Below are 23,962 nucleotides of genomic sequence, written 5' to 3' on the forward strand. Positions count from 1 at the left end.
AGATACATTTTGTTTCTTCTCAGTTTCTGTCCGTGGCTGACAATGATGGATCTTGTAAACAGAACCAAACATCACATCAAAGTCTGGCAGTCCCCCGATTCATCAGGACCGGAATATGATTGGCCTTTCAATGTAAGTATTCAGTTCCAAATTATTAACATTCACCGTGTATAATTTCTTACCCACTTTCCTCCAGCACACCCTATCACTGGTCCAAAATCTCACATGTCTTTGCTGTAATCCTTTTCACGATCAGCAATTGGGAACAGCTTTATTATTGTCCTTATCTAAAACCATCACCCGTTTGCACACTTCCATTAAATCTCCTCTCAATCTACTTTTCTCCAGGGAGTACAATCTCAGATTCTCAAACCTAACCTGACAATTAAAATCCCTCGTCCCCGCAGTTAAGTAGGCAAGTTATGGAACTTTTGCTTTTATCAGTTGTGGCATAGAGTATAAGCAAAGAAGTAATGTTGGAGTTGTACAGAGCTTTGGTCAGGCCACAGCCGGAGTACTGTGTTCAGTTCTAATCACCTCACATCCATTCCCTACAGTGATAGCACTAGAGTGGTACAGAGGAGTTTCACCAGGATGTTTCCTGTGATGGAGCATTTGAGCTATAAAGAGAGATGAGGTAGGCGAAGATTATTTTCATTACAGCAGAGAAAACTGAGCGGGACATGATTGATCTGTATAAGATTATGAGGGTTAAGGGCAGGGTGAGCATCTGTTCCTCTTAGTTGAGGGTCAATCATGAGGGGGCATCGTTATAAGGTAAGGGGCAGGAGATTCAGTCTGCATGTGAGAAAAAAAAATCACTGAGGGTGGCGGGAATCTGGAATGCATGACCAGGAAGGTATCGGAGGCCAGAAACCTTACAACCTTTAAAAATATTTGGATGAGCGCTTGAAATTTCATAACATTAAAGGATATAGGACACGTGCAGGAAAATGGGATTACCACGCCTTTAGTGGTAGATATTGTCGGTGCAGACTCGATCCCACCATCAGACTCACCATGGACTACTCTCCGGAATCGGTTGCATTCTTGGACACACGCATCTCCATTAAGGACGGTCACCTCAGCACCTCACTGTACCGCAAGCCCACGGATAACCTCACGATGCGCCACTTCTCCAGCTTCCACCCTAAACACGTTAAAGAAGCCATCCCCTACGGACAAGCCCTCCGAATACACAGGATCTGCTCGGATGAGGAGGATCGCAACAGACACCTCCAGACGCTGAAAGATGCCTTCATAAGAACAGGATATGGCGCTCGACTCATCAATCAACAGTTCCGATGCGCCACAGCGAAAAATCGCACCGACCTCCTCAGAAGACAAACACGGGACACGGTGGACAGAGTACCCTTCGTCGTCCAGTACTTCCCCGGAGCGGAGAAGCTACGGCATCTCCTCCGGAGCCTTCAACATGTCATTGATGAAGGCGAACATCTCGCCAAGGCCATCCCCACACCCCCACTTCTTGCCTTCAAACAACCACGCAACCTCAAACAGACCATTGTCCGCAGCAAACTCCCCAGCCTTCAGGAGAACAGTGACCACGACATCACACAACCCTGCCACAGCAACCGCTGCAAGACGTGCCAGATCATCGACATGGATGTCATCATCTACCATCTACCAGGTACACAGTACCTACTCTTGCAACTCGGCCAACATTGTCTACCTGATACGCTGCAGGAAAGGATGGCCCGAGGCATGGTACATTGGGGAAACCATGCAGACGCTACGACAACGGATGAATGAACACCGTTCAACAATTACCAGGCAAAACTGTTCTCTTCTTGTGGGGGAGCACTTCAGCAGTCACGGGCATTCAGCCTTGGATCTTCAGGTAAGCGTTCTCCAAGGCGGCCTTCACGACACACGACAGCGCAGAGTCGCTGAGCAGAAACTGATAGCCAAGTTCCGCACACATGAGGACGGCCTAAACCGGGATGTTGGGTTTATGTCACACTATCAGTAACCCCCACAGCTTGCCTCCTGGGCTTGCAGAATCTCACTAGCTGTTCTGTCTGGAGACAATACACATCTCTTTAACCTGTGCTTAATGCTCCCTCCACCCACATTGTCTGTATCTTTAAGACCTGGCTGGCTTTAGGGATTTGCATTCTAATCAGTATTCTGTAACTTGATTTTGTGTCTGTTTGCACTGTTTGAGAGCACATTTCCACTCCATCTGACGAAGGAGCAGCGCTCCGAAAACTTATGGTATTTGCTACCAAATAACCCTGTTGGACTTTAACCTGGTGTTGTTAAACTTCTTACTGTGTTCACCCCAGTCCAACGCCGGCATCTCCACATCTTTACTGTCAATGGCAGGGTTCTTACCCAACATTCAAGGCGAATGGAAATCAGTTCTGTCCTGGCTCCGTGGAGACTCGCGCAGGCGCCGTAAGGAGAGAAGAATGGCGCATGCGCAATCTGGAGTCCGAGCGGCGCATGCGCCATTGCAGAATTCCAGATGGCGGTTGACAATCACTTGGGCTCCGACCTTGGAGAGAAACTGCGCATTTGGGAAGGTAACAGAGACAGCGGAGCGGGTGGAGAGGTTTCATTAATACCCAGTGGAGGGATAGAAACAGTAACAAGTACCGATGGGCCCCGCGTTAGCGTCAAACGGGACGCGGCGGCGGCGGCTTCAGACCCGGGTTAACGGCCGCAATCTTTATCGGAGCAATGGGCAGCAGGGCGCATGCGTTCATCCTGCTCCAGGCAGCAGGAGAGAAGGTCGTGAATTTCTACCCTGGACTCACTGATGGCTTTTGGAAACTCCTTTTACAGGGGACTCGAAGGGGAGCGTTTACTCGCACAAAAGTCAAGCCAACGCAAATGTTTGTGTCTTGTCGATTTCTATTTTGGCCTAACAGTGAATTCTATAAACTTCTTTTGCAGGATATTAGAAGAAAATAGACAAGAAACTCACAAACCTCACATCAAAACCTGAAAGAGTCATTCGATGCGTCAACACCTGGATATTATCGGTCATTTGAGTGCAAGTTCCAGAAAATTTTCGCTGTGTGTGTAAAAATTTTCTCTTCATAAGCCCACTTGCATTGCCAAAAATCTTAAATCAGTGACTCTCTTAATGATCATCCAATGGGAGCAACTTTTCTTGTCTACCTTCTCTGAGGGAGGACGTTCTAATGTTGAGAGCTTTGACTCACTAAGGTGTGACCAACAAAGGTGGAACAGTTAAAATCAAGGAAATTCAGGAGAAAGAAGGATGAAAATTTTAACATTTAGGTGTTTCTTAACCAGCCGCTTTTGTAGGTCAGTGAGCACAGGGGTGATGGGTGAACAAGGCTTGGAGTGAGTAAGCACATGGGCAGCAGTTTTGGATGACACCAAGATCTCAGGGGCTTTGAATGTGGGAGGCCAGCCAGGAGTGTGTTCGGATAATTAATTCTCGAGGTAACAAAAGAGTGGATGAGAGTTTCAACAACAGAAGGGCGGCACGGTAGCACTGTGATTAGCACTGTTCCCTCACAGCGCCAGGGATCTGGGTTCAATTCCCGGCTTGGGTCACTGTCTGTGTGGAGTTTGTACGTTCTCCCCATGTCTGCATGGGCTTCCTCTGGGTGTTATGATTTCCTCCCGCAGTCTGAAGGATGTGCTGGTTAGGTATATTGATGATGTGGAGATGCCGGCGTTGGACTGGGGTAAACATTGTCTCAATACACATCTTTTTAGCCTGTCTTGATGCTCTCTCCACTCCCATTTTGTTTCTTAAAGACTTGATTAGTTGTAAGTATTCGCATTCCAACCATTATTCATGTAAATTGAGTCTGTGTCTTTATAAGCTCTGTTTGTGAACAGAATTCCCACTCACCTGAAGAAGGGGCTTAGAGCTTCGAAAGCTTGTGTGGCTTTTGCTACCAAATAAACCTGTTGGACTTTAACCTGGTGTTGTTAAACTTCTTACTAGGTATATTGACCCAAACAGGCACCGGACTGTGGCGACTAGGGGAATTTCACAGTAACTTCATTGCAGTATTAATGTAAGCCTTACTTGTGACTAATAAATAAACTTTTACTTTTTAACTTTACAGATGATCTGAGACAGGATTGGAGCTGGGGAATGTTACTGAGATGGAAATAGGTGGTCTTGGTAATGATGTGGATATATGGTTTGCAGTTGATCTTGGGTTTAGTATTTTCACTGTGGTTGTGAACAGTCTGGTTTAGCCTCAGATAGTTGTCAGGGAGCGGGATGCAATTGGTGTCCATGGGGATGGAGATTGTAGCGGGGACTGAAGACGATGGCTTCAGTCTTCTCTGTTTAAAAGAAAGAACTTTTTGTTTATCCAGTACTAGATGTCAGACAGGACGGTGTGTGACTTGGAGGGGAACTGAGAGGTGATGGTGTGTCACAGATTACCAGTTTCATTCAGCTCAATCTCACAACCTGCCTTTGTGGTTTTGTGGATGTTCTCTCACTCCTTTTTTTCTGTTTTAAATCAATTTCACAGGATTTAGAAGGGGAAGATCGCATTGAGAAACTGAAACCAAACATCACTATCTGACAGATTCACCCAATTTATCGTAACCTGGATCTCGTTGGATTTTGAACATGGAAGGAGAAAGCATCGTTCACAGTGGGGAGAAACCGTACTTGTGCTCTGTGTGTGGACAAGGTTTCAGCCAATCATCTGGCCTGTGGAAACACAAGCGCAGACACACCGGGGAGAAACTGTGGAAATGTGGGGACTGTGGGAAAGGATTTTATGACCAGTTCAGGCTGGTAACCCATCGGCACACTCACACTGGAGAGAAACCATTCACCTGCTCCGTGTGTGGGAAGGGATTCATTACTTCATCCCACCTACTGGAACACCAGAGAATTCACACTGCGGAGAGTCCATTTATCTGCTCTGAGTGTGGGAAGGGATTCACTCAGTCATCCCGGCTGCTGCAACACCAGCGAGTCCACACTGATGAGAAACCTTTCAAATGTCCAAACTGTGGGAAATGTTTTAAAAGTCCTGGGGAACTAACACGCCATCAGCATGTTCACTCTGATGAGAGACCGTTCAAGTGCTCTCACTGCGGGACTGGTTTGAAGACATCATATGACCTCACTGTTCACTGGCGCAGTCACACTGGAGAGAGGCCATTCACCTGCTCAGAGTGTGGGAAGGGATTTATTACTGCATCTCACCTTCTGGCACACCAGCGCACGCATACTGGGGAGAGGCCATTTACCTGCTCTGAATGTGGGAAAAGATTTGCTCATTCATCCACACTGCTAAGACACCAGCGATTTCACACCGGGGAGAAGCCTTTCACCTGCCCTGAATGTGGAAAGGGTTTTGTTACCATGTACAACTTGCTGAAACACCAGAGAATTCACAAGTAACTGCAGTATTTGGATTTTGCTGTCAATCACATTGTGGTCTGTTTCTGCTGATAAACTCCAGCCCAGTTACAGGTGCTAATGTTATGGATTAAGTCAAGTAAATCGGCACTGTGTAATATATCGTGTGTGTCGAGTCTTATTAATGTCTCTTAACAGAAGTCAGCTCTTTTTGAAGGGTTTTCCCTCTCCCTGTCTCCTCCATCCTCATCTCCCGCAACAAGTGTGAGGAGCTCATGGAGCTTCTTTGTCACTAAGCTTGAGACAATCCCACCAGCTGCTTGTGCTGCTTCCTCCCTTCCACTAGCCCACCGAGACAAACTGCCTCTCAAGATCCCCCTTCTCTGGCCTCCTTTTGCTGATGAAGGAGCAGCAAGCGCTCCGAAAGCTTGTGTGGATTTTGCTACCAAATAAACCTGTTGGACTTTAACCTGGTGTTGTAAGACTTCTTACTCCATTTGCACTGTAGGAATTTTATGATTGTTTGTTCAGAGCTCCCCCACATGGAACAGAAGTCCCTTTACAACTGTGTTCAGATCAGGAAGCCCAATATTAAATGTTGGAAATGTGTTGTGAAATCAGAGATTGGTGTCACACCTTGATCTGTTCCTGCCTGAAAGTGAAATGATGTGGAGATGCCGGCGTTGGACTGGGGTAAACACAGTAAGAAGTTTAACAACACCAGGTTAAAGTCCAACAGGTTTATTTAGAAGCAAAAGCCACACAAGCTTTCGGAGCTCCAAGCCCCTTCTTCACGTGAGTTGGAGCTCCGAAAGCTTGTGTGGCTTTTGCTACCAAATAAACCTGTTGAACTTTAACCTGGTGTTGTTAAACTTCTTACTGTGGAAGTGAAATGGCAGGTTTGTTTCCACTATGGAAATGACTGCAATGCTTACTCTTTTTAAAAAAAAAATGTGTTTGTGTGACAGTCCTGAGTTTTAAGGCACGGCTAACTCACTTAAAAAAAAAAACTTTAACTGATATATTTTAAAGTCAGCATTAAAAAAGCAGATACTTAGGTATTGTGTAAATGCTGCTCCGAGATTTAGTTAGTGGGATGTAACCTACCTGAGTATTGAGTCTGTGCCCGATGTATTGGGAGGTTTGACCCGAGTTGGAGCGTGTTGTGTTCCAGGGATGGGCAGTAAAAAATGTTCAACAATGAAACTAAATTTATTAATCTTTTGTCTCACCAATAGATGTATGATTGGAGTAAATGAAAATAGGGATGATGCTATGAGCCAAAATGACAATGTGCTGTATGTGAGGTGGTATAGCTCAATGGTCGAGCATTTAACTGCAGATCAAGAGGTCCGTGGTTCAAATCCATGTGCCCCTTTTGGTTATTGGATGCTGATTATGACAACAACTCTTTATTGCTGGAAAGCCCATTCCAATGTTCACTGGTTGGCAAAGATGCAATGTAAATGTGAGTCTGCCTTTATTTAATTATCTTGGAATCCCAGTCCTCTTGTCTCTGACCACCATGAGTGGAATACTTTCTCTCTACCTTCTCTATCACACCACTAATTCACACCCCCATAATCTTGAACAGCTCCATGAAATGAAATCGCCATTTAAACTTATTCACCCTCCAGAGAACAATCCTGGTCTCTTTCATCTCTCCAGAAAACTGAATTTTCCCATCCTCAACATGATGCAAGGTGGAGGACTGAGAGGGGATTTTGGAAAATATTGCCAGTTGGCAGGTGGGAAAATGGAGAAGGAACCAAACCAAAAAAAAACAGTCTCTAGCTTTGTGAAACTTTAGCAACTCTTTGGGAACTGGAATCAGAGGAGAATGAAGGGTGAACTGTTCAACTGAGGAGAGACAGTCAAGACGCCTTCCTCTTTAACATGCTGGAACATTGATTCTGATGTTTTCAGTGAAATTAACTGATCTGAGATCCTGAACGGATTCTTGTTACTGCACGTCAGGAATTCAAACCTAATATCAGCTTCAGGACAATCAGACCCCACTGAATTCGTGTCTAATGAGTGTTTGACCTGACGTGAATGATAGCCAGCTCAGAATTAGTGTGGAGGCCAGGGCAATTTGCTTGGTACAACAATTTTCTATCCTGGTGCTAAGACCACCTTATTCTCATTATGTGACATAGGTTTCCATTCCACAATATTGCTTTCAATAGTGGGGTGATCACCCAGCATTTGACAGAGACTCACAGAGACTGAGGGAGTGAAAGAGATCGAGGCAGCTATACAGAGACAGATAGAGACAGGGAATGGGGTAGACACTGAAAGGAACAAATATATTTAGTCTTTCAAAATTATTGTTAACGTATAGAAGAGAATCCCTGCAGTGCAGAAACTTGGAAGTATCTGGCCATTCGGCCAATTGAGTCTGCATTGACCACAATCTCACCCCGGCCCTATCCCCGTAACCCCACATAATGTCCTGACATGAGGGTCAATTTGCCATGGCCAATCAACCCATACATCATTGGACTGTGGGAGAAAATCTAAGCACACGGAGGGAACACATGCTGACTGAGGAAGAATGTGCAAACTCCACACAGTGACCTGAGGCCAGAATTGAACCCAGTTCGCTGGCGTCGTAAGGCGTCAGTGATAGATAGAAAGAAAAGAAGGAATTACATTTAAAGAGAGCCTTTCACCAACCCAGAACAATGGAAGGAATTTCAGAGCCAATCAAATATTTTGAAGCAAAGTCACTGGTGTCATCGAATGACCGAGAGAAATTAACATTTCCGATCTGTGAACTGAAGCAGTGAAGTTCTGATGAAATGTAATAGCTCAGAAGTAAAAAAATGAAGCTTCTCTCTCCATAGATGCTGTCACGTCTGCTGAAAATTCCAGAAATTTCTGCTTATGAAAAATAACTATTTCTAAGAATGTGGAACCCATTGTTGAAGAATTTGAGACCATGTCTGAGCTGAAAATGTATCGGGTAAACTCGCACTGTAAACAGATTGTTCACCAGCTGAAAATTAAAAGGGATTTACTCCATCAACCCGATAACTGAGACAGCAGTACCTTCTCACTGGTGTGAGACCATTCAGATACGTAAAGTTTGAGGGGATTTATTCAATTTGCATGTCAAAACACTCCAAATTTAAAATTTGAAAGGATTGTTCCACAATTGCTGTTGGCAAGATAAGGTTTAGATGCCACATCTGTGAGGTAAAATATCACTCGGTCACCCCCATCTGCTGAGACTCCACTTAGTCCAGATCTAACTATTTGCTCTACAGTTCATTACATCCAGGAGAGAATTATGTTGCAGAACAGAGCAAATTGGTCCATGTGTCAATTGAATCAAACGTTTTATATCTTGGTCCAATTGCACCCATCGCATTATCATTTACAAGACATAGGTTTCTAAACTATAATATTGCTTCCAATGGTAGAGTGCTCACCCAGCATTGAACGCAGCTGAGAATGTGCCCTATCCCCACAACGGCACCGCCCTGAACATGCACAATACAGACTGAGCCTGGAGCATACGCACTGCTGCTTTGTGACTGAATCTGGTCAAAGCAGGTGAGTGAATGTCGAATGGAGAAAAGTAAGAGTTAGTGGGTGGGTGAGGAGGAATAGAGCCAGCGGAATGGGCAGGGAGGCGTCATAAAGACACAGCACAGGCCGCACACCCCAAAGAACAAGTTCCGCTCTTGTGATTGTAGAGAACGGGCGGGAAATTCTGGATTTCTCCCTTCGCCAGACCCGGGTTATCGGTTGCCATCTTTATCGGGATATGGAATTGTTGGTGTTGGACTGGGGTAGGCACAGTAAGTTGTCTCACAACATCAGGTTAAAGTCCAACAGGTTTATTTGATAGCACCAGTTTTCAGAGACTACCCCTTCTTCAGGTGAGCGCAGGATTTGGTTTGGTTCACAAACAGGGCACATATACACACAAACTCAATTACAAGATAATGGTTAGAATGCGAGTCTTTACAGGTGTTCAAGTCTTAAAGGTACAGACACTGTGAGTGGAGAGAGGGTTAAGCACAGGTTAAAGAGGTGTGAATTGTCTCCAGCCAGGATAGTTAGTGAGATTTTGCAAGCCCAGGCAAATCGTTGGGGTTACAAATAGTGTGACATGAACCCAAGTTCCCGGTTGAGGCTGTCCTCATCTGTGCGGAACTTGGCTATCAGTTTCTGCTCAGCAATTCTGCGTTGTGTGTCGTGAAGGCCACCTTGGCGAACGCGTACCCGAAGATCAGAGGCTGAACACCCGTGACTGCTGAAGTGTTCCCCGACAGGAAGAGAACACTCCTGCCTGGTGATTGTTGAGCAGTGTTCATTCATCTGTTGTCGTAGCGTCTGCATGGTCTCGCCAATGTACCATGCTTCGGGACATCCTTTCCTGCAGCGTATCAGGTAGACAACATTGGCCGAGTCACAAGAGTATGTACCGTGTACCTGGTGGATGGTGTTCTCATGTGAGATGATGGCATCCATGCCTATGATCCAGCATGTCTTACAGAGGTTGCTGTGACAGGGTTGTGTCGTGTCGTGGTCACTCTTTTCCTGAAGGCTGGGTAGTTTGCTGCGTACAATGGTCTGTTTGAGGTTACGCGGTTGTTTGAAGGCAAGTAGTGGGGCTGTGGAGATAGTTTTGGCGAGATGTTCGTCTTCATTGATGACATGTTGAAGCTCCGGAGAAGATGTCATAGCTTCTCCGCTCTGGGGAAGTACTGGACGACGAAGGGTACTCTGTCCGCTGTGTCCCGTGTTTGTCTTCTGAGGAGGTCGGTGTGGTTTTTCACTTTGGCATGTCAGAACTGTTCGACGAGTTGAGCGTCATATCATGTTCTTACAAAGGTGTCTTTCAGCATTTGTAGGCGCCTGTTGTGATCCTCCAGTTCGGAGCAAAGTGTGCAGAGGACTCTGAAAGTCTGCAAAGGGATATAGATAGTCTAAGTGAGTGGGTGAGGGTCTGGCAGATGGAGTACAACGTTGGTAAATGTGAGGTCATCCATTTTGGTAGGAATAACAGCAAGATGGACTATTATTTAAATGGTAAAAAATTGCAGCATGCTGCTGTGCAGAGGGACCTGGGTGTCCTTGTGCAAGAATCACAAGGAGTTGGTTTGCAGGTGCAGCAGGTAATTAAGAAGGCAAATGGAATTTTGTCCTTCATTGCGAGAGGGATGGAGTTTAAAAACCCCTTCTACACTAGTGATTTTATGATGAAAATATAACTATTTCTTATTTCTGAAGGAGCATCCAAAATTTAAACGTTTGCAAATATAAGAACTGTATGTGTATCAAATATTAAAGTAAATGTTAAAAGCATGATTTTTTTTCCATTCAGAACAGTTCAATTAGTCTGAGAATTGAATGAATCCGCTAACAAAGCTGAAGGTTGGAGTTTGGATTAAGCTATTTATAATGAGTTTTTGGGTTGTTTAGATAATGGTAGCATGGAAGATGTTAATTGTATCAATAATAGACCGCCACTAATTGCTTTCCTATGTTTGCTGAAATAACCAAATAAATAATGTTCAATTTCTAGGAAATGTTATTTTGGTTTTTTTTCTAAAAACGGAATTTCCCACAATAATCTTGCAACTAATGTCGCTGAGTTAAGGTCCAGTAAAATAATAAAACTCAGGTCTGAGTATTCTGTTGACCTGTTTGGGGGTTTTACTAATCAGAGCTGGTATTTTAGTTTATGTACTAGTGTCATCGCATGAACCATTTTTTAGTTGAGTGTATGTCTTATTATTAAATTTGCATCTGTTGTGGAGGGAATTAACCATTGCTGCATTTGTTAGCTAGTTTTGACCCTGCTAAAATATGATTTACCATGGGTTCATGAAGTGCAGGTTATGTTTGACTAATTTGGTGAAATTCTTTGAGGGCATTATGTGTGCGGTGGACAATGGGGAACCTGTGGATGTGGTGTATCTGGATTTCCAGTAGGCATTCGACAGGGCATGGATAGAGGATTGGTTAACTGGCAGAAAGCAAAGAGTGGGGGCAATTAGGTGTTTTTCTGGTTGGCAATTAGTGACTAGTGGTGCGCCTCATGGATCAGTGTTGGAACCACAATTGTTTACAATTTACAGAGATGATTTGGAGTTGGGGACCAAGTGTAGTGTTTCAAAATTTGCAGATGACACTAAGATGTGGGAGAGCAAAGTGTGCAGAGGATAGAGGTAGTTTAATGAATCATAGAATCCCTACAGTGCAGAATGAGGTCATTCGGCCCATCGAGTTTGCACCGACCACAATCCCACCCAGGCCCCCTACCCCCATATACCTACATATTTTACCCACTAATCCCTCTAACCTACGCATCTCAGGACACTAAGGGGTAATTTTAACATGGCCAATCAGCCTAAGCCGCACATCTTTGGACTGTGGGAGGAAACCAGAGCACCTGGAGGAAACCCACGCAGACACGAGGAGAATGTGCAAACTCCACACAGACAGTGACCCAAGCCGGGAATCGAACTCAGGTCCCTGGAGCTGTGAAGCAGCAGTGCTAACCACTGTGCTACCGTGCTGCCCAATGGGCAATGGTCTGCCAGATGGAGTACAATGTTGGTAAATGTGAGCTTGAATGTCTTGGTAGGAAGAACAGCAAAATGGGCTATTATTTAAATGGTGAAAAAAAATTGCAGCATGCTGCCATACAAAGACCTGGTGTCCTTGTGCATGAATCACAAAAAGTACGTTTGCAGGTGCAGCAGGTAATTAAGAAGGCAAATGGAATTTTGTCCTTCATTGCTGGAAAGATGGAGCTTAAAAACAGGGAGGTTACGTTGCAGGTGTGTAAGTTGCTGGTGAGGCCACACCTGTAGTACTGTGTACAATTTTGGTCTCCTTACTTGAGAATGGATATTCTGGCATTGAAAGGGGTGCAGAGGTGATTCACTCAGTTGATTCTGGAGTTGAGAGGGTTGGTGTATGAGGAGAGACTGGATAGACTGGGATTATACTCATTGGAATTCAAAAGAATAGAAACATAGAAGATAGGAGGAGGCATTTCACCCTTCGAGCCTGCTCTGCCATTCATTACGATCATGGCTGATCATCCAACTCAATAGCCTGATCCTGCTTTTTCCCCATAATCTTTGATCCCATACGCCCAAGTGCTATATCCAGCCGCCTCTTGAATACATTCAATGTTTTGGCATCAACTGAATTCCACTGGCTCACCACACTTTAGGTGAAGAAATGTCTCCTCACCTCCGTCCTATATGGTCTACCCTGAATCCTCAGACTGTGACCCCTGGTTCCGGACTCCCCCAACATTGGAAATATCCTCCCTGCATCTACCGTGTCTAGTCCTGTTAGAAGTGAGGATAGATTTTACAGAAACATATAAGATTATGAAGGGAATAGATAAGAAAGAAGCAGAGAGGTTGTTTACACTGGCAGGTGAAACTAGAACTAGATGGCATGTCCTTAAAATAAGGGAGAGCAGATTTAGAACTGAGTTGAGGATGAAATTCTTCACCCATAGGGTTGCGAATCTTTGGAATTCCCTGCCCAGTGAAGCAGTTGAAGCTACCTTGTTGAATGCTTTTAAGGCAAGGATAGATAAATTTTTGCTCAGTAAAGGAATTAAGGGTAATACTGAGTGGATGCGTAAGTGGGGCTGAGTCCATGAAAAGATCAACCATGATCTTATTGAATGGTGGAGCAGCTTCAAGGGGCCAATTGACCTACTCCTACTCCTACTCCTAATGTTCTAATGTTTACCCAGAGTTACTTTTAATCTAATCTTCCCGGGGCGGCACGGTAGCACAGTGGTTAGCACTGCTGCTTCACTGCTCTGTTTGGGAAAGGATTCACTCGGTCATCTCACCCACTGAGACACCAGCGAGTTCACAAGCCACTGCAGCGATTGGATTCTGCTGTTAATCACATCCAGGACTGAATCATTCTGACAGTTGGTGTTCGTTTCTGCTGATGTTAGTAACACTGTAAGAAATAGGAACAGGACCAGGCCATTTGGCCTCGTGAGATTATGCCTGCATTCAATAGGATCATGTCTGATCCAACATTTCTCATGTCCATTTTCCTGTCCTTTCTCCATAACCCCTGGTTCCATTATTGATCAAGAATCTACCTTAGCCTTGAACATACACAAGGATTCTGCCCCTACAGTTCTCTGCAGCAAGCAGTTCCGAAAAGACTCACAAACCTTTGAGAAGAAATTCCTCCTTATCTCAGTCTTAATTTGGCTTCCCTTTATTCCGAGACTCTGCTCTCTGGTCCTAGACTCTCCCATGAGGGGAAACATCCACTCAGCATTTACCCTGCCATGCCCCTGAAAAATCCTAAATATTTAAATGTGATCACCTCCCATTCTTTGAAAATCCAATGAATAGAGTCCGAAACTGTTTAACCTTTCCTCATCAGACAATCCATCAAACTGGGGATCATCCTGGCGAACCTTCTCTGCCATAATCCTTGTAACCAGGCTGATGTTTAATATGGGCGGCACGGTAGCACAGTGGTTAGCACTGCTGCTTCACAACTCCAGGGTCCCGGGTTCGATTCCCGGCTCGGGTCACTGTCTGTGTGGAGTTTGCACATTCTCCTCGTGTCTGCGTGGGTTTCCTCCAGGTGCTCCGGTTTCCTCCCACAGTCCAAAGATGTGCGGGTTAGGTTGATTGGCCAGGTTAAAAAATTGCCCCTTAGAGTCCTGGGATGTGTAGGTTAGAGGGATTAGCGGGTAAAATATGTGGGGGTAGGACCTGGGTGGGATTGTGGTCGGTGTAGACTCGATGGGCCGAATGGCCTCCTTCTGCACTGTAGGGTTTCTATGATTTCTATTATTTCTATGATTCTGCATAAATGTGAAATAAATCAGTTTAGTCTTAAACACATTGTTGTAAATTTTAGTCTTTCCCACCTGAGTATTTAACATCAGCAGGCTGGAGCTCAGAAGGGACAAGTTGGTGGAGGATCATGTGGCCCAAACAGAAATTGAGGCTGGATGCAGTCCTTCAGGGTCACACTGAGAAGGACAACCAGCACTTTGGTCTTTCTCAAAGTCCCCATGTAGGTTAATCCTGAGGTGTGTAAGAAATTTGGCCACGCGACTCTCTTCCATGGTTCAGTGCTCTTAGTAAGAAGTTTAACAACACCAGGTTAAAGTCCAACAGGTTTATTTGGTAGCAAAAGCCACACAAGCTTTCGAGGCTCTGAGCCCCTTCTTCAGGTGAGTGGGAATTCTGTTCACAAACAGAACTTATAAGACACAGACTCAATTTACATGAATAATGGTTGGAATGCGAATACTTACAACTAATCCAGTCTTTAAGAAACAAAACAATGGGAGTGGAGAGAGCATCAAGACAGGCTAAAAAGATGTGTATTGTCTCCAGACAAGACAGCCAGTGAAACTCTGCAGGTCCACGCAACTGTGGGAGTTACAAATAGTGTGACATAAATTCTGATTCTAGGATCGCATGATAAAGACTCAGGAGGAAAAAAGCAGAAATATTTATGTGAAATAGTGTGACATAAACCCAATATCCCGGTTGAGGCCGTCCTTGTGTGTGTGGAACCTGGCTATCAGTTTCTGCTCCGCGACTCTGCGCTGTCGTGTGTCGCGAAGGCCGCCTTGGAGAACGCTTACCCGAATATCAGAGGCCGAATGCCCGTGACCGCTGAAGTGCTCCCCAACAGGAAGAGAACAGTCTTGCCTGGTGATTGTCGAGCGGTGTTCATTCATCCGTTGTCGCAGCGTCTGCATAGTTTCCCCAATGTACCATGCCTCGGGACATCCTTTCTTGCAGCGTATCAGGTAGACAACGTTGGCCGAGTTGCAAGAGTATGTACCGTGTACCTGGTGGATGGTGTTCTCACGTGAGATGATGGCATCTGTGTCGATGATCCGGCACGTCTTGCAGAGGTTGCTGTGGCAGGGTTGTGTGGTGTCTTGGTCACTGTTCTCCTGAAGGCTGGGTAGTTTGCTGCGGACAATGGTCTGTTTGAGGTTGTGCGGTTGTTTGAAGGCAAGAAGTGGGGGTGTGGGGATGGCCTTGGCGAGATGTTCGTCTTCATCAATGACATGTTGAAGGCTCCGGAGGAGATGCCGTAGCTTCTCCGCTCCGGGGAAGTACTGGACAACGAAGGGTACTCTGTCCACTGTGTCCCGTGTTTGTCTTCTGAGGAGGTCGGTGCGGTTTTTCGCTGTGGCGCGTTGGAACTGTTGATCAATGAGTCTAGCGCCATATCCTGTTCTTATGAGGGCATCTTTCAGCGTCTGGAGGTGTCTGTTGCGATCCTCCTCATCCGAGCAGATCCTGTGTATTCGGAGGGCTTGTCCGTAGGGGATGGCTTCTTTAACGTGTTTAGGGTGGAAGCTGGAGAAGTGGAGCATCGTGAGGTTATCCGTGGGCTTGCGGTACAGTGAGGTGCTGAGGTGACCGTCCTTAATGGAGATGCGCGTGTCCAAGAATGCAACCGATTCCGGAGAGTAGTCTATGGTGAGCCTGATGGTGGGATGGAACTTGTTGATGTCATCATAGAGTTGTTTCAGTGATTGTTCACCATGAGTCCAAAGGAAGAAAATGTCATCGATGTATCTAGTGTATAGCATCGGTTGAAGGTCCCGTGCGGTGAAGAAGTCTTGTTCGAACCTGTGCATGAAGATGTTGGCATATTGAGGTGCAAATTTGGTCCCCATGGCTGTTCCGTGTGTCTGGATGAAGAACTGGTTGTTGAAGGTGAAGATATTGTGGTCCAGGATGAAGCGGATGAGATGTAAAATTGCATCTGGAAACTGGCAGTTGTTGGCGCTGAGCACTGAGGCCGTTGCAGCAATGCCATCGTCATGGGGGATGCTGGTGTAGAGTGCTGAGACATCCATTGTGACGAGGAGCGCTCCTGGTTCAACTGCTCCATGTGTGCCGAGTTTCTGTAGGAAGTCCGTCGTGTCGCGACAAAAGCTGGGGGTTCTTTGTACAATGGGTTTCAGGATGCCCTCGACATAGCCGGAGAGGTTCTCGCACGCGGAGCAGAAACTGATAGCCAGGTTCCACACACACAAGGACGGCCTCAACCGGGATATTGGGTTTATGTCACACTATTTCACATAAATATTTCTGCTTTTTTCCTCCTGAGTCTTTATCATGCGATCCTAGAATCAGAATTTATGTCACACTATTTGTAACTCCCACAGTTGCGTGGACCTGCAGAGTTTCACTGGCTGTCTTGTCTGGAGACAATACACATCTTTTTAGCCTGTCTTGATGCTCTCTCCACTCCCATTGTTTTGTTTCTTAAAGACTGGATTAGTTGTAAGTATTCGCATTCCAACCATTATTCATGTAAATTGAGTCTGTGTCTTATAAGTTCTGTTTGTGAACAGAATTCCCACTCACCTGAAGAAGGGGCTCAGAGCCTCGAAAGCTTGTGTGGCTTTTGCTACCAAATAAACCTGTTGGACTTTAACCTGGTGTTGTTAAACTTCTTACTGTGTTTACCCCAGTCCAACGCCGGCATCTCCACATCAGTGCTCTTAGACACGGAACAGAAGCTCCTTCACAACTGTGTTCAGAGTCAGGAAGAAAACCAGTGATCACTGGAAATGTGCTGTCACACCAGACATTAGCGTCAAACTGTGATCTGTTCCTGTCTGAATTGAAACAGCAGGTTTAGTTCCCACTCTGAAAATGACTGCAATGTTTATTGTGTGAAGATTTAATGTGTTTGTGTGACAGTCCTAAGTTTTAAGGCACAGGTTAACTCATTAAAAAAAAATATTTAAAATATATCAGCTAAAGTCAGCATTAAAAAGGCAGATGGATGAGCCTGGGACAATTGCACAACAGACATTTAATCTCCAGATAAAGACAGGCCTGCAGCAACTTCCCAGGGATTCTCTATCTATCTGAATTTATTGGTCACCAGGATACAAATATATACAACACGGAAAATAATAGAATCTCTGGGGCGCAGAAGGAAGTTATTCAGCCCATCGAGTCTATGCCCAATCTCTGACAGCATCTTATCTAGGCTCTTTCCCCGGCCATATCCCTGAAAGCCCAAGCATTTGCCTTGGTCAATCCACCTCACCTTCACATCTTTGGAGTGAGAGAGAAATCTGGAGCAACTGGACAAACCCCATGCAGACATGGGGAGGATATGCAAACTCCAAACAGAAAGAGACCCAAAGCTGGAATCAAACCCCAGTCCTTGGCACTGTAAAGCAGCTGTGCCATCTCTGTTTTTCCAATATTTTCTGTTTTGAGGTGAGATTTGCAGCTTTGGCAGTATCTGTTTTTTGGGGTCACAGTGGATCAGTTTTATCTGACTTATCACTCCCTGTCTGAAGTTGAAGAAGGAGCTTTTAAAGAATGAGACAATAACTATCCCCCGGTTCAAAATGAAACTAAACTCACTGTTAATTCCTCCCCAGTAACAGTTTGAAACACAAAGTTTGCAGTAGGATTGAAGCGGGGACTTTCTCCTGTAAAGTTGCGGTGATAATGAGTGTCCTGGGGAAATGAGTGTGAATCCCCCAGCCCCGGACAGAGGGGAACTGACCATCCATCTCCAGCCCCGGACAGAGGGGAACTGACCATCCATCTCCAGCTCTAATTCCCAAACAGAAAATGCTGCCAATAATCAGCAAGTCAGCCTGAGTCTGTGGCCCCTCCCACCATCTGAAACCGTCACAATGCCCGGCTGATTGACGGCATCTCCGGACCAATAGGAAGAGAGGGGGCGGGACTGGAGGACCGAGCGGGAGCGGCTGGTCCTCCAACCAATCGGAGTGAATGAGGGGCGGGGCTAAGGGTGGAGCATGCGCAGTGTAAATAATGGCGATGGGGAGACTGGAATCTGAAGCCTAATCCGTAAGTGGGTGGAATGGCGGTTGGGAGGGAGCGATGGATCCGGTGGGTGGGCGGAGAGGCTTTGTCAGCATGTTGAAATTTCCTGGTCCCGCGATTGCTTCGAGCAGGTCCGCTTTTTTCCCAGTTGCAGACCCGAGTTCACGGCCGCCATGTTTTAAGCGGGCAATGCGCGGTTCGGCGCCTGCGCCGTCACCATTTTTGCGAGGGGCAATGTGCAGTATCACGCATGCGCATTCGCCCTGTTTATGGGGTGCAATGTTCAACTTTTTTCAATGATAGAATGGGAACAACTTGTCCATCAAACTCGTTCACACTTTGTGTTACAATGTCTTATTTATGAGGCAGAAAGATGATCTATGTCCAAGCAGTTACAATAATGTGTGCTGTATTATGCTTTTAACAGTGTAAGATTTCGGTGAAATTACTTGGAAAGTTTAACTAAGTAACATTTCATATATATTTAGTCATTAGTATCACAAATAGGCTTACATTAACACTGCAATGAAGTTACTGTGAAAATCCCCAGGGCTGGTGACCAAAAGCTTGGTCAAAGAGGGAGGTGTTGAGGAGAGTCTTGAAGGAGGAAAGTGAGGTGGAGAGGTTTAAGGTGGAAATTCCAGAACTTGTGGCCCAGGGGAATGAAAAAATGGTCACCAATGTTGGAGCAATTAAAATGAGGAATGTTCAAGAGGCCGGAATGAGACGAGTGTAGAGATCTGGGAGGGTGTGTGTCTGGAGGACATTTCAGAGATAGGGATGCTACGGAGCAAATAAAGGATGATAATTTTTTAAAAAATTGGTGTTCCTTAACATGCAGCACTTTGTAGGTCAGTGAATGCAGGTCAGTTTTGAATAACCTGAAGATTAGAGGATTGTTTAATGTGGGAGGATGGCTGGAAGTGCTTAGGATAGTTAAGTCGCGAAGTAACGAAGAAACGAATCAGAGCTTCTGCAGAAGCTGAGCTGAGACTGGGATGGAGTCAGGCGATATTGCTGAGTTGGAAACAGACGGTCTTGGTGATGATGTGGATATGTGGTTGGAAGTTCATCTTGCATTAATTAGTGGCACCAAGATTGTGAACAGTGTGCTTGCATCCCCAGAGAGGAATGGAGTTGGTGGGCAGGGAATTCCACAGATTTACAGCCCTTTGTGTGAAGAAGTTCCTCCTCAACTCAGTCCTATATCTGCTTCCCCTTATTTTGAGGCCATGCCCCCTAGTTCTAGCTTCACCCGCCAGTGGAAACAACTTCCCTACTTCTCTCTTATCTGTTCCCTTCATAATCTTAAAACAACTTCCCTACTTCTCTCTTATCTGTTCCCTTCATAATCTTATATGTTTCTATAAGATCTCCCCTCATTCTTCTGAATTTCAATGAGTATAGCCCCAGTCTATTCAGTCTCTCCTCTTAAGCCAACCCTTTCAACTCCGGAATCAACCTAGTGAGTCTCCTCTGCACCCCCTCCAGTACCAGTATATCCTTTCTCAAGTAAGGAGACCAAAACTGTACACAGTACTCCAGGTGTGGCCTCACCAGCACCTTATGCAGCTGCAACATAACTTCGCTGTTTTTAAACTCCACCCCTCTAACAATGAAGGACAAAATTCCATTTGCCTTCTTAATTACCTGCTGCACCTGCAAACCAACTCCTTGTGATTCTTGCACAAGGACACCCAGGTCCCTCTGCACAGCAGCATGCTGCAATTTTTTACCATTTAAATAATAGTCCATTTTGCTGTTATTCCTACCAAAATGCATGACCTCACATTTACCAACATTGTATTCCATCAGCCAGACCCTTGCCCACTCACGTAGATTATCTATATCCCTTTGCAGACTTTCAGCATCCTCTGCACACTTTGCTCTCATCTTGGTGTCATCTGTAAATTTTGACACACTACACATGGTCCCCAACTCCAAATCATCTATGTAAATCGTAAACAATTGCGGTCCCAACACTGATCCCTGAGGCACACCACTAGTCACTGATCGCCAACCAGAAAAACACCCATTTACCCCCACTCTTTGCTTTCTGTTAGTTAACCAATACTCTATCCATGCTAATACATTACCCGTAACACCATGCACCTTTATCGTATGTAGCAGTCTTTGGTGTGGCATCTTGTCAAATGTCTTCTGGAACTCCAGATACACCACATCCACAGGTTCCCCATTGTCCACTGCACGTGTAATGTTCTCAAAGAATTCCACTAAATTCATCAAAGATGACCTGCCCTTCATGAACCCATGGTGCATCTTACCAATGGGACAATTTATATCCAGAAGTCTCACTATTTCTTCCTTGATGATAGATTCAAGCATTTTCCCTACTTCAGAAGTTACTCTAACCGGCCTATAGTTACCCGCCTTTTGTCTACCTCCTTTTTTAAACCGTGGTGTCACATAATGAAAGGAGAAAGAATATCCTACAGAAACTAGAACAGTCCGTTCTGAATTTCTATCCTGTGCTGTCAATGATGGGTCGTCTGGACTTGAAACGTCAGCTCTTTTCTCTCCTTACAGATGCTGCCAGACCTGCTGAGATTTTCCAGCATTTTCTCTTCTGGTTTCCGATTCCAGCATCTGCAGTAATTTGCTTTTATCTTCGCAGTGTGAACCTGCTTGTGTCTCAGCAGGTTGGATGAATTTCTGAATCTCTCCCTGCACTCAGGGCAGGGAAACGGTCTCTCCCTGGTGTGACCTTGTTTGTGTGTGAGCAGTTCAGTTGAATTAATGAATCCCTTCCCATACTGGGAGCAGGTGAATGGCTTCTCTGCAGTGTGAATTCGCAAGTATGTCTGCAGGTGGGCAGACTGAGTGAATCCCTTCCCAAACTTGGAGCAGGCAAATGATCTCTCCCCAGTGTGGGTGCGTTGATGAATTTCTAGTTGAACTGGATAGCTAAATCCCTTCTCACAGTCTCCACGGTGCCACAATTTTTCTGCACTCTGACTGCTTTTATGCTTTGACAGCCCAGATGATCGGCTGAATCCTTATCCACGCACACAACACATGTACGGTTTCTCCCCACTGTGAACGGTGCTTGTTCCTTCCATGTTCAAATCCAATGATAATCAGGTTACGATAAATTGGGTGACTCTGTCAGACCCTGATGTGATATTTGGTTTGTTTCCCTACTGCAAATCCTCCCCTTCTAACACCCTGTGAAATAGGTTTAAAAACAGAAAACAAATGAGTGAAAGAGAACCCACAAAAACACAAAGGCAGATTGTGAAATTGAGCTGAATGAATCTGGTAATTTGCAGAGCTGGCACTGGAAAAAGGTGACCATGAAAATTGTCGGATTATTGTAAAAACGCAACTGGTTCACTACTGTCCTTCAGAAAAGAGAACCTGTCACCCAGTCTCAAAAATTCAAAAACATTTGTTTATTAGTCACAAGTAAGGCTTACATTAACATTGCAATGAAGTTACTGTGAAATTCCCCCAGTCGCAACATTCTGGCACCAGTTCGGAACTGATACAAGACTCTGGCTTCTATGGAAGGAGAAAGAAAAGTGAGTTATGGAGGTACCTGCAATTCAACAAGAAATTTAACAGAACCTCCCTCAACAATCAATGTTTATTCCTTTCATGCTCAAAATCAGATGATTTTCAGGTCACAATAAACCCAACTAATTCATGATTGTGCTTCAGGGAAGGGAACCTGCCACCCAGCCTGGATCTTCACAAGACCTGTATGGGTGAAGAGAGAGAGGGATGTGGGAGCAAAATAGGTGAAGGAGATAGATTTAATGTAGCTAAAACTGAGACTCCACCACCTAGAAGTACCACGATAACAGCTATATGCACAATATTGTTTCCAAGCCACACACCCTCCTGACGTGTCCAACATTCAGCACTTGATGAACAGATATATCCTCCATTTAAATATTGGGAAGTTTGAAGCCATTCTCTTCATTTTCTGCTACAAATTGCACTCCATAACCACCAAATCCTTCCCTCTTCCTGGGAACTGTCTGAGACTGAACTAGACTGCTCAAATCATGGTGAAATAATTCACCCCAAGATGAGCTTCCAACCACATATCCACATCACCACCAAGACGACCTATTGCCACCTCAGTAACATTGCCCCACTCCACCCCAGTCTCAGCTCACCTGCTGCTGAAACATTCATCCATTTCTTTGTTACCTCTAGATTTAAGATGAGTTTCGATCCCTGTGCGCACATGCTGCCTGACTTCCTGACTTTTTCCAGTGCTTCCAACTTTCACTGCAGATGTCTGAGCAGCTTTAGATAGCAATACAATACCGTTATTTGAATAACTTCCGTAGCGACGGCTCGTTGGCCTCGGTGTGTGATTCTCGCTTTGGGTGTTTTAAACAGAGAATTTGCGAGATGGGTCGGGTCCAAATCCTGGACCAGTCCGTTGTTGTTCTTTACGATGGCCAAGACCTGTTCATTTTGTTGCCGTGCACTGAGCGGAATTGGTTTACCTGGGGTTTGGTTTGAGAACCTGAGAACACAATACAGGGAACCTGTCAGCACGACACACGCAGAAGTAATTCAAGACATTTTAGAAGATGATTGTGCTTGCTGACATTCATGTTGTTCCTATTCACCAATTCAGAAGACCCCATGCTTGTGGTTTCAGGCAGCTGGCTTGTTCTAGTGCATGACGACCCCACTCCCTGTCTATATCTGTCTGTCTTTGTCTCTCTGTATCTACGTCTGTCTCATTCACTCTCTCGGTCCCTTTATCTATACCTCTAGCTCCTTCCCCTATTTTGCTTTTATTTTCCTCTATTCTCGCGTTATCTGTGTGTAACCAATGTTCACTGGATCGACTGCTGTGGTCAGGAGGTTGCCCGAGGTGAGGAGACAAATCTTCACACAAATGCTTATCAATCTTTGGAATTCCGTGTCCCAGAGGTCTGTGGATCCCCAACCAATGAGGACGTTGAAGGCTGAGATTGAGAGATTTTTTTTGAAATGTTATGGAATTAAGTTAAGTCGGGATTGGGTGGGGAATAATTGAGGCTGGGCATCCACCATGTTCTTCATAAGTGGGGGAGGATGTTCAATGGGACGTGTGACCCAATCCTACTCCATTGATCTCGTTCGCTAGCAATAGCAGCCATCACAGCATTTTTTTTCTCTGCTGGTAAATTTGACGATTGGTCCACGGCAGTGAATTAATATTTTGTGGAGGCACAGGATCGAATCCCAGTGCTGCTAAAATTTCAATTGTTTTACGTTAAACGCCATGAAATATTATTGGTTGACTATATCATGGCTCCATTGAATCCAGTGGAATGTATCATTCTTTATTTTGACAAGAGGAACCAGCAGAGGCAATGCAAATATAACTTGTTGGGGGCAATTGACAGGATTGTGGAATGAGTTTGATATTTATCCTTGCTTTTCAAACTGACACAGTTATCACTCTTGCTTTCGACCAGGAAGTGATTCCAGCTCCTTTTAATACATGTGCTGCTTCAAAGCAACAAACCTTCATTCCCAGATGGGGAGTCAAGCCAGGAGGGCGGCAGTGAAATCCTAGCTACTAGAGCACCAGGAAAGATACTTGAACGCAATTTAACAAAGAACAAAGAACAATACAGCACAGGAACAGGCCCTTCGGCCCTCCAAGCCCGCGCCGCTCCCCGGTCCAGGATTGAATCCTGAATCCAGGATCCCCGCCCAATTTTCCAGCCTATCTACATACTAATATCCTATCCATCGAGCTGTCCCTCACAGCTACGATGCTTTGTTCATCACAACCTATTAACTCACCCCC

General features: G+C 45.2%; 1 protein-coding gene across 6 annotated transcripts; it reads left to right on the top strand.

Moving 5' to 3' along the window:
- Positions 1 to 2,454: 2,454 nt before the first annotated feature.
- LOC144480880 (uncharacterized) lies at positions 2,455 to 6,563 on the top strand. 6 transcript variants are annotated; one of them, XR_013495724.1, is made up of 4 exons: positions 2,455 to 2,549; positions 2,923 to 3,047; positions 4,500 to 5,774; positions 6,160 to 6,563. XR_013495724.1 is itself a non-coding variant. In XM_078200513.1 (3 exons), exon 3 carries the CDS (start codon positions 4,601 to 4,603, stop codon positions 5,384 to 5,386), a length of 786 nt encoding a protein of 261 aa, XP_078056639.1. In that variant the 5' UTR covers positions 2,455 to 2,549; positions 2,923 to 3,047; positions 4,500 to 4,600; the 3' UTR covers positions 5,387 to 6,041. The 6 variants fall into 6 exon arrangements, 4 of the variants coding, with proteins under 4 accessions (XP_078056639.1, XP_078056638.1, XP_078056640.1 ...); XR_013495723.1 differs by having other exon boundaries at positions 2,461 to 2,549; positions 2,923 to 3,198; XM_078200513.1 differs by lacking the exon at positions 6,160 to 6,563 and having other exon boundaries at positions 4,500 to 6,041.
- Positions 6,564 to 23,962: the final 17,399 nt, after the last annotated feature.

The sequence above is a fragment of the Mustelus asterias genome, chromosome 30, assembly GCF_964213995.1.
Source record: "Mustelus asterias chromosome 30, sMusAst1.hap1.1, whole genome shotgun sequence".
Lineage (NCBI taxonomy): Eukaryota > Metazoa > Chordata > Chondrichthyes > Carcharhiniformes > Triakidae > Mustelus > Mustelus asterias.